The sequence below is a fragment of the Crassostrea angulata genome, chromosome 5, assembly GCF_025612915.1.
Source record: "Crassostrea angulata isolate pt1a10 chromosome 5, ASM2561291v2, whole genome shotgun sequence".
In the NCBI taxonomy this organism is placed as follows: Eukaryota; Metazoa; Mollusca; class Bivalvia; order Ostreida; family Ostreidae; genus Magallana; species Magallana angulata.
The window spans coordinates 33,871,196-33,881,585 of NC_069115.1; the positions used below are offsets into that span (position 1 = coordinate 33,871,196).

General features: G+C 31.7%; 2 protein-coding genes across 2 annotated transcripts; one reads left to right on the forward strand and one right to left on the reverse strand.

The window, feature by feature from the left end:
* Positions 1-319: 319 nt before the first annotated feature.
* On the reverse strand, positions 320-1,722 carry LOC128185670 (uncharacterized). The gene has a single exon (XM_052855294.1). It carries the CDS (start codon positions 1,484-1,486, stop codon positions 335-337), a length of 1,152 nt encoding a protein of 383 aa, XP_052711254.1. The 5' UTR covers positions 1,487-1,722; the 3' UTR covers positions 320-334.
* Positions 1,723-6,752: 5,030 nt separating this feature from the next.
* LOC128183028 (uncharacterized) lies at positions 6,753-9,371 on the forward strand. The gene is made up of 6 exons (XM_052851808.1): positions 6,753-6,895; positions 7,009-7,049; positions 7,155-7,280; positions 8,256-8,384; positions 8,922-8,987; positions 9,089-9,371. Exons 1-6 carry the CDS (start codon positions 6,804-6,806, stop codon positions 9,313-9,315), a joined length of 681 nt encoding a protein of 226 aa, XP_052707768.1. The 5' UTR covers positions 6,753-6,803; the 3' UTR covers positions 9,316-9,371.
* The last annotated feature ends 1,019 nt before the right edge of the window (positions 9,372-10,390 follow it).

The window sequence follows — 10,390 nt, forward strand, 5'->3', positions numbered from 1 at the left end:
GTCTATGTGTTCATTAATACTGAAAGAGGGTGGGTAGGACAAGTATGTTATCATACGCCATCCTCCGTCAGCTTTGGGTACAACACCTATGGGAGATACGTGTAAATTAGGCATGGGTGGGAGTATGTATGGGCCAGACATTCGACCTGTCGTAACTTCACTATATATTTTTTCCAAGAGAACCTCCTCACTGTCGGAAGCTGAACTCAAGTTTTTTGAGAAAACTGAAATGCGTGGTCCAGAGTATTGCAATTTAAAGCCATGTTTTAGGCCATCCTCTAAATACCTTGCCGAGACCCTATCTGGGAATTGACTCAAATAATTGCTAATTGCGCTAATGATTATGGGAGAATACCCTAGGACCCAAATGTCTCTGGGGTTGACGAGGGTTTCCCGCCCAATGTTGGTTGGTGCGTGTTTGGTGTGCTGGTGTTTGATACCTGAATGTGGCATAAGAGTTGTTGCGGACTGGAGTGGATGCCCGAAAGGAATTTTTTGCATGACTCGGGGGTGGGTTAGCACTGTTGCACAACATAGATGGATGGGTGCCATTGCATTTAAGACACCGGTGTATGTATGGACAATGGGGCTTGTAACAGTTTGCTTTGAGATTGTAATCGAAGCACTTGTGGTGTTGGGTACTAGAAGATTTATTTGAATTGGCAGTCATGTATAATAACCAAAGCTCATTATCTATGATTCCCCAGTTCTGTGACGGGTTGTGTGCAATCCTAAGCCTAAATTGTTCATTGTACGAAACCCACCCATTAGAATTCTGTGTCCCTAAGCGAACGTCATGCATATATTTAATAAGCTGTTGCGATCTAAGTGGGTGCACTGCAGTGTAAATGCTAAAATAAATGAGAAATGCATCTGTCCATTTTTCGATAGATGTTATTCTGGTTGTGGGTTTTGGTTGTGATATGATGTTACCCTGCGCATCAATTGTGAGAGTAGATGTTGCATGGGCATTAGTGGGGTCCCTTACCAATAATGTTCCCAGATTGACAAATTCGCCCTTGATGATTTTTTGCTTAATTGGTTGGTTTACATGATACCCAGTGGGAACTGTAATAGAGTTGATTGGTTCAGGAGTAGGCTGATGGGTTGAGGTGATAATGGAAGTTATCCCTGTATCTGTACATGTAGATGTGAGACTAGAATTGACAGGCGAAATGAGGCCAGGCATTAGAGTGGTGGTTTCCTGTAATGTTGCTACAGGGGGATTAAAAAGCACATTACCCACCTGATCCTGGGCTTGCTGTGGTGGGGCTGCCTGTTGTAACAGAGCCGCCTGATGCTGTGGGGCTGCCTGGGGTAGTTGGACTGCCTGGGGCTGAGGGGGTGCCAGTTGAGCCTGGACATCTTGTTCGTTATTGTTGGTCTGTTGGCGTTGAGCCCTGCGCCGGCCTGGCCTGCGTGCTTGTCCTGGGTCTTGAGTATCACGGGCAGCCGCCCGTTTAAGTTGTCTCTTCGGCCTTGGCATTGACCCCGTTAATCTCGTGGTATTTTAAAACAAAAGCGAAAATTGTTACCTAATTCATTTGTAAATAAATTAATGTTAATCAATTTCATAAAATTCTATTGGTATATTGGTAGCTAAGCCGAAAAAAGCAGTAAATTTAAGATCAAGCTAAAATAATGTGCGCCATTGAAGATTGCACTCGAGAGATTGTTGCATCTAAATCCATACAATCGAAGGACCTCAGTGCCCATCGAGCGGAAATCGGTGGCATATATGCCTTTTCTCGACTTAATAAAATTGATAAAAGTATTTGAACGATTAAATTAATCTAAAGATGATACTTTATTACAGAGAATTAAAACATGTCTTACCAGTTTCAAGAAGAATCCAGAAATGATGGAAAAAGAGGCCTAATTTTAAAGCGAGTATATTCAACCGGAAAAACATAAACACCATTTATAGGTCCTTGGATAAATTTGCATATCTTTGACAAGCCAAGATATGCCATATTATTTCTGTTTATTGGTAAATCTTAATTTTGAATACATAGTGTAACATCTATAATTTTTCTTATTGTGTTTTTTCATTGCTTATCCTTAAAAATATGTATACGGTACAAGAATGATTCACTGAAAGTCTTTTGTCATTTATGCTTTATAAACATAACCATGAGCTGATGTCATAAATGAGGAAGTGATAGTCTGGCATGATACTACTTGCACTGTGAAGTAAAAAGGGTTGATAACACCGGTGATGATAAAGTTCAATTGTATTGTAAACACCATCTGGTGTCACGTCGAGAAAAAAAGAACAAGACCCAACTTCAAACTTTTTAATACAGGAACTATTTAGAGATGAATAAAATCAAGCAAAAACATCTATTTATCTTGTAAAGCAAACTTTTTCCAATGAAAAAATAATTTGTTTGCAAGTTCATAAAATATACGTTAAAATTATTTTTTTTTTGCTTAAGATTTTTGGGATGAGTCTGCCCCCCCCCCCCCCCCATTTTCAAAACGATGCTACGTACCTGAGACGTAGATGGACATGTACAATAACATCGTTAGAAGTGAGGTTATTGATCTTTTGCTAAGTGTGGTATGTCTAAAGTATTAATGCTCCTTTTTTAACTATCAAAGACTATATTGATATCCACAAAAGGAAGAAGTATGAATAAAGAAATTCAAATTTAAATTTGATATTTAGAGTATTTTTCTTTATCCTAAAATTATATGTTATTCCTTTTTAAAAATTCCTAAAATGAAAAGTAGATGTATGTGATACATGTACTAACAATTATTTGTCTTGCTAAAGTGTGGCGTAGTATGTTTTACATGTAAGTGGAATGATCCTTCATTGAACCTTTTCATGAAATGATAAATTATAGGTCTTTGAACATTTAATAGCTAGGTGACATAAAAAGTAACCAGATATACATGTGTATTTATAAATATCTACGGTGTGTTTATAACTTTATTAATCATTACAATTTGCCTCAGCGTTAACACTCTTTTGCGACCTGACGTCGAGTTCTGATATCTATTTTAGGGTTTTCTATTAAAAAAAAAACACATGATGAAATATGGTTCGATATATTAGTATAATCATCTCGTTATAGATTCTATGAGTTTGCCAGTTGCAAAAATATACCATCTTTTGCTAAATCTAAAACATATCTTGTAAATAAGCATCAAAATAATCCTTGGGTTTGTTAGCTTTTATTTTTGCATGCATCCAAAAAATAATAATTATAATGCTCTAGAACTTACAATTCCCCTTAGATTGGACCTGATAAAAGAACTAATTATTGGAGCAATTTGTATTATATTGACTTTCTTGTGAAGATATAAACCTTCCTCAAGCTGGTTTTGTTTTCAAATTGATGCTAAATCCAAATTATTGCAGGATGTATATATTTTTAAAAGACGGATTATTCCCATTATAGAAATAATTTTTTAAAAGCACAACTAAGTGGGGCATCGATTATCGATTTCTTGCATCGGCAATTCAAATTCATATGATTCAATGAGGAATCACTCTTTACTTTGTAAAGACGCATGAATACAGATGAATTAACAAACGAACAAGGTTTCTGTTTATGCAACTTTTTTTATATTCTGATAGCTAAATTTATATCTTGCCTCTGTTTAAGGGGAGGGGAGCTGCAACTCTTCACTACCTTCCTATATTGGTGGCAGCAACTGCAGTAGAACCTTTTGCTATAGAATATATATTTGAAATCAAGCATTAAAAAGCACGGGAATTATATACTGATCAATGAACAATCTACTGAGTGCATTTATTTTGTCAAAATATTGAATGTAAGATTTTAAGATTATTTGAGATCAAGACAAAATAATAGTTGCTTTAAACAATCGTGTATATATGTAACTGTGTGCGTTCGCTTAAATACAGTAAACAGAGGATATATTTACCGCATTAATTATCGCACCTTTCCCCTTGTTGTCAGCAATATAAGACTGGGTGCATTTAAAAAAAATTAAATGTTTAAATGGTAAGAGTATCTATTTCTACATTTAACTGTTTTTTGAATCAGCAAATTCAAAACGGGGTGAAACCTTTTGCAAGTGTACAAGGGCGAAAAAGACACGAGGCAGAAATAACCCTTAATACAGTAATTGTATTAGTTAACAATGTATCTCACGTTGCAATGTTAACTGGTAATATGGGGAAAATGCATTCATAAGGGAATTCACCAATACCCTTTTCTTCATTTAGTAATAGCAGTCCATTCGTTCTTTTTTTCTTTTTATTGGACAGCGTTATGTTGTTGTTTTTTTCCCGCAAATCACATGTATAGCAATACACGTTTAACGATCTCTTTAAGGCTAGCTTTCGATTAAAGCAAGAGTCGGGTCCATGTTAATGAAATACGAGGGTTGTTAGGAAATTATTGAAAAAACAAAAATACTTCCCTTTCTACTTGACGTTTTTTTTTTTGAAAATTGACTAAACAATGAAGGAACCTCATCAAATCATTTACCAAAGTAATATTGCAAAACAATAATTTGTTTTCGACGGTACACAAACAAGTCGGTGTTCGGGGGTACCCGGCGCAGGCCCGAACTTGGAGTTTAAAAATTTAAACATTTACATTTTAAGTGTTGGTAGACCTAATATTATTGGTAAAAGAAATCAAATTTTATACGTTCCTTTTGCTTTTTATTGTGACCAACTTTTGTGCAAGTTTCACTAGTGTTCATTTGAAATACATCGAAGTGGTAGGAATCTAGGAAGAAGACTTTTCCTGGCTAAGAAATTGCTTTACCAAAACTAAACCATGGAAAAAAGTCAAACGTTTCAGTTAATCAGGGTTTATTTACTGATTGCTTATTACATGTAATAACTAGAATTAGAACAATGGGACTTAATATCAACTATTTTAAACACACAAACAGCTTTCAGCAGTTTTAATTTATACAGCATCAATGTAAGAGACGTTATGACAGTAAGTTGACATTTTGGAAGAAATAAATCGATTTTCCCACAAAAAATAAAGAATGTAGAGAAAATGAAGCTGTTGAAATTTTGAAATGAGAAGAACAAATGAGGAAAAGTTCATGTTTTCCGTTCCTATGTAAGGGGCCTTAAACATAGGAGGAAGGAAAAACGTTAAAATTAGGTTGCGATGAGTTTGTGGTTGCTCCGGGTCAATGGATGTAGGCAAGTTTGATAGCTTATCAGAAATAAACGACTGCTTTCATGAACTTCAAGTTGATTTGCACTGCCGTTTCACAGTCATTATACCCATAGTCACGAAGCATCAGGGGGGCGAACAAAAAAATGATTTAAAATTGAGTTGGTCCCCCATTATTGTGGGACCATGTAAAAAAATGAATTGGATAAAAGGAAATTATCAGTGAAAATGAAGTCAATGGTATACTTATATATATATATATATATATATATATATATATATATATATATATATATATATATATATATATATATATATATATATATTTTACAAATTCTTGTTTTCCTTGTATAATCCCCGAGATAACACACTAATTGTTCAAACGACTAAAGTGATTGTCTGTACGTTGACACGCAAGTTACTCGCATATCTCGTTAATGACATCGCCCTATTCATTCGATCGAATATGAAGTTTGTTAAACAAATTCTTCTTTAAATAGTTCAGGTTGTATGAATGTGTCTTTATTTCTTACAAAACAAACTAGTAGATTTTACATTTAAAAAATAAAGACAAAAGAAAAAGTCCTTGTATTACGTATCCATTCTAATTTATTTTTTATACAATTTAAGAATTCGTTTTTTTCCCTTGTGCAATCTCTGAGATAACACACTAATTGTTTAAACGACTGAAGTGATTTTTTGTACGTTGACACGCAAGTTACTCCCTTTTCTCGTTAATGACATCGCCCTATTCATACGATCGAATATGAAGTTTGTTAAACAAATGCTTCTTGAAATAGTGCAGGTTATACGAATGTGTCTATATTTTTATAAAGTATACTAGTATATTTTACATAAAAAAAAAAATAAAGAGTACAGTATTACGTATCCATTGTGATTTATTTTTATACAATCTAAAAATTTTGCGATATGCTTTAAGATGCCTTCCTTCCTTGTCCAAAAAAAACATTTTCTTGTGATATTTCAATTATTTGAATTTGTAATTTAAAAAAACTAAATATTTCTTGTACTACAATTGTTCCAAATCGATTGTTGAAGAAATAAATGTAATTATTCATTTGCAATATTGAAAACGTTACAGTCATTAAATGGGCATAACATTTGTTGATATCAAACGGTTTTTACTTGTACGAAATACGAATGGATTTATATTAAATATAAACATATATTTCACATTCAAACATTAACCTGTACCGTTTCTCATAGTATTTCAACCGAAAAACAGACGACAAAATTTTACTCTTGATTCAATTGATAATTAGTATCAAACATAAACATTGCAAATTCCTTAACTATTCAATTCATAAAGTTGCTTCAACTCAAAACGTTTTATTCGCTATCATTTGAATACTGTTTATTGACTTTTTAACTCCAATGATTTATGTTGCATTAAAACTTGGTCTTCACATAAAGGTTTTAATGGTAAAGATAAAAGTTACATATATGTGGATGTTCAACGAGAAACACTGTTATATAATGACATACACTCATTCAAATAACTTTAAATATTTCCTTGATAAAATTATTATTGTAAATAACGTCATCCGGTTAAATAACTTGAAAAAGCATATTAATATACTTCTAGGAACGTACATGTTTTCAAACAAACTGAAATACACACGAAGTTGTCAAACATCTTTTAATTGTTAACATAATTGAATGATGCTTTCGGACGTAAATTTAGTCAAACAAACAATCATATTTTGTTTAGTTTTAAATCGTATTTCTTTTGTTAAACCAATGACTCAGCGGTAAGTGTTACGTTTTTTTCTCTCGGTTAAATTAGGTATTTCATATAAATAATAATAGATATATAATATTGAGCTTACAGCTTAGTACTGTGACCTTTATTTTTTTTCAATAGTCGTGGATACATGTATGCAGCTGTGGGTACAACCACTAAAGGTGAAACATTTTTTTTTTAAAACTGTGTTAATTATTTCAGATAAATTTTATAAATTTCAGCATTTCCAATTATTAACACTTGTAGTTACTTATCTTTTATTTTAGTTTGTCCATTGGGATACACAGGTCGGAACTGTAATTTAACATGCCGGTATCCATCCTACGGACAAGATTGCCAGAAAAAATGTAATTGCGAACAACCACACTGTGAACACAAAACGGGATGCAGAGGTATGTGTTAGTTTTAATAGCAAATATAGTTATTTTGAAAAAAAATACCAATGATTAATATTTTTATGATTCCATTGTTTAATTAGATGGCATACTGATTTAAAAGAAAAAAAAAAGACACATTGGAAGTTTAATGAATGACCCTTCGGCAATGAACACATATTCTTTGGCACTTTTATGAAACTCGAATGAACGGACATTTAGATAAAGATATATATAGATATATATATATATATATATATATATATATATATATATATATATATATATATATATATATATAATATATATATATATATATATATATATATATATATGTATAATATACATATATATATATATATATATATATATATATATATATATATGTATATATATATATATATATATATATATATATATATATATATATATATATATATATATCAGCAGGCAGCAGGATTGTCTGACAAAATTTGTAAATATCTTACGTCCTCTAAATATGCATTTGCCCTACTAAAAAGTCAACGTACTTTTTCTACTAAGTAAAGCAAAGGAGCATTCAATTGTTCGTCGTTAAGTTGTTCAGTTCAGTTGTTCGTTCGTTTAAGTTTTTTTTTTCAAGATAAAAATATAGCTTTGTAACAAGTTTTGAATGCTGAACAGGAATTTCAACATATATTAAATCAGTTGACATTTTGTTAGGAAGAAGTTTGTAGTTTCAGCAGTGCACACAGAGCAGTTTATTTGCTGTTGTTTTTTTTTTTTTTTTTTTTTTTGTCTTTTTTCTTGTTGCATAGCACAGAACATTTGTTTATCGATGTAAATGCACAAAACATTCTAGTCAGTTAATTTTTTTTTTAAATCAAAGAGATATATCTGATTTTATATTTGTCCAACATAAACATTGAACAATAAAATTTGATTTAATTTTGTTTTCAACTACATCTAATTTTTGATTAATGCCTATAAAGTTATTTTAATAATTTTTTACAGGTTGTCCAGTTGGTTTTATTGGCACAAATTGTGAAGTAGAGTGTCGATATCCAAGTTTTGGTTTTCAGTGTCAACAAAACTGCAGTTGCGAAGAAAAGCGTTGTAACCACACGGAGGGATGCATATATGGTAAGTAAAGTAGTTTTTTTTTTAACAATAATGCATTTGAATGGTAAAGAACAAGTGTATTATATAGTTTAGATTTACAAGTGAATAGTGAAATTTACAATTATTCATACAATGTTATATTCCTGCTAACTTAACATGCAGTTCTGATAAGGTCTGAAGTAGCATTTGAATAATCTTATTTCTCGCATCATTTTGTGCATTAGAATGTAGTACAGGATTTTTATATTATCTATATAAAGTTCACATCTTTAGTCTCAATATTCTATATTTAATGTTTCAAAAAAGATGTTTCTATAGACAGTTTCAAAGTATTTACTCCAATGCCGAATACTTTAGATATTGTTATATAGCTTATACATTAACTTAAAGAATACTATATTGTTGAAATTGAGATTTGTCGTTATAATTGTTTATGAGCCTCCATTGGATGATACATGTAAAACAATTGCCTTCAACCAAGTCTTCAATTGAATTGTACAATCTCAGAAGTGTGGATATTCCATATCTATAAAGGTTGTATCAAAGTTTTTCTTGTAGATTTGACGACGAACAAAATGGTTACGAGCACTTTATATACCTTAACATCCACACAGGATGAATTAGGTAAATCAATGCTGTTTATATAAAGCGAACATGCTAGTAAGTTTTTGTTGATTCACACTAGAAAACCCTTCAATGTCTCATTATATGCTTACTAATTTTAGAATATACGATGTCTCAAGTCCACGGAAGTGAGCATACTTTTTCTTCGCAAGAAGATATAACAAATAATGAAATCAAACCTGCTTTCATTCCAATAATAACCATCGTTCTCTCAATATTTGCTCTTATACTTGTGTGTGTTTATGTTTCAACGTTTGCGGTGAGACCTTGGCCGCAAGAAACTGAGAACATTGTTCTAGAAATCCACAGGAATTCAGACCAAGTGTAAAACAACTGAGAAAAAATTGTTTGGTACTTTTTAAAGATTTTTATTAAGGATTAAAAATCCTTAGCGGGTTCCAGGTCGTTCTAGTAATATTGTTAAAAGTTATCTTGAGTTCTGAACAGTATTCAACTATTCTCTATAAATAATCAGTTTATTGGTGTAAGATTCATCTTTAGGTACAAATTTACATGTTTAGTTGTAATGACTCTGTATTTGTAATGTCACATTATACACCTTTAATCAAAAGAAGTTTGATATTGAAAGAACTTGTATATTGTGGCTGACCCTAAAAAAGAGCCCACATGTGCCCACTCTATTCAACATCCTTTGAATAGAAAATTTTGTTTTATAGAAGTGAAAATAGAAATTGTTAATGGTTTATTTCTTTATTCTTTTAAATATCATTTTGTTATAAGAAGAGAGAATTTCATATGGTCTTGTTCCTTGTACTTTTGAATTATCCTATGTACACGTTTGACAGTTATATGTATATGGTCAAACAAAAGAGATGTACGTCATGTAATCACAAAAACTTTCATTTCTCGTGTGAAAGTTCGTACATGTTGTTTAACTTTGCCTAGTCATTCAGTTTGGAACCTTGCTTTACTCGGCACCAGTCTTATGGTACTTAAAATATGTTTCAGAACATATACTTAATTTAGATATTTCACTGACACATTTGCATATTGTTCATAGTATTGTATCTATGGAGAATCATAAATTAGTACATACATGTATCAAGTCAACCTCGAGCATGGAATTTAGCTTATACAAAATATCTAAGTATACATGAACTACCATCCATTATTTAGATAGATAATTGTTTTCTGTTTATGATCTGTAATTGGTTTGGTTAATAATTTGGTTGAAAGAAAAAAAAAATAGCTCGCCATCAAATCACGTGTATCTCGAAAATGACTTTCCATCATATACGTATAGTTCTTCAAGATATTACCAGATTAAATTCACTAAACTGTAGTTGGAGGTTGCCCTTCGAAATAATGATTGATTGCAGTCTTCAAAAAACATATTTCTTATTGTGGAGCATATGTGGTTCAAACTGTGAAGTGAACTTTAT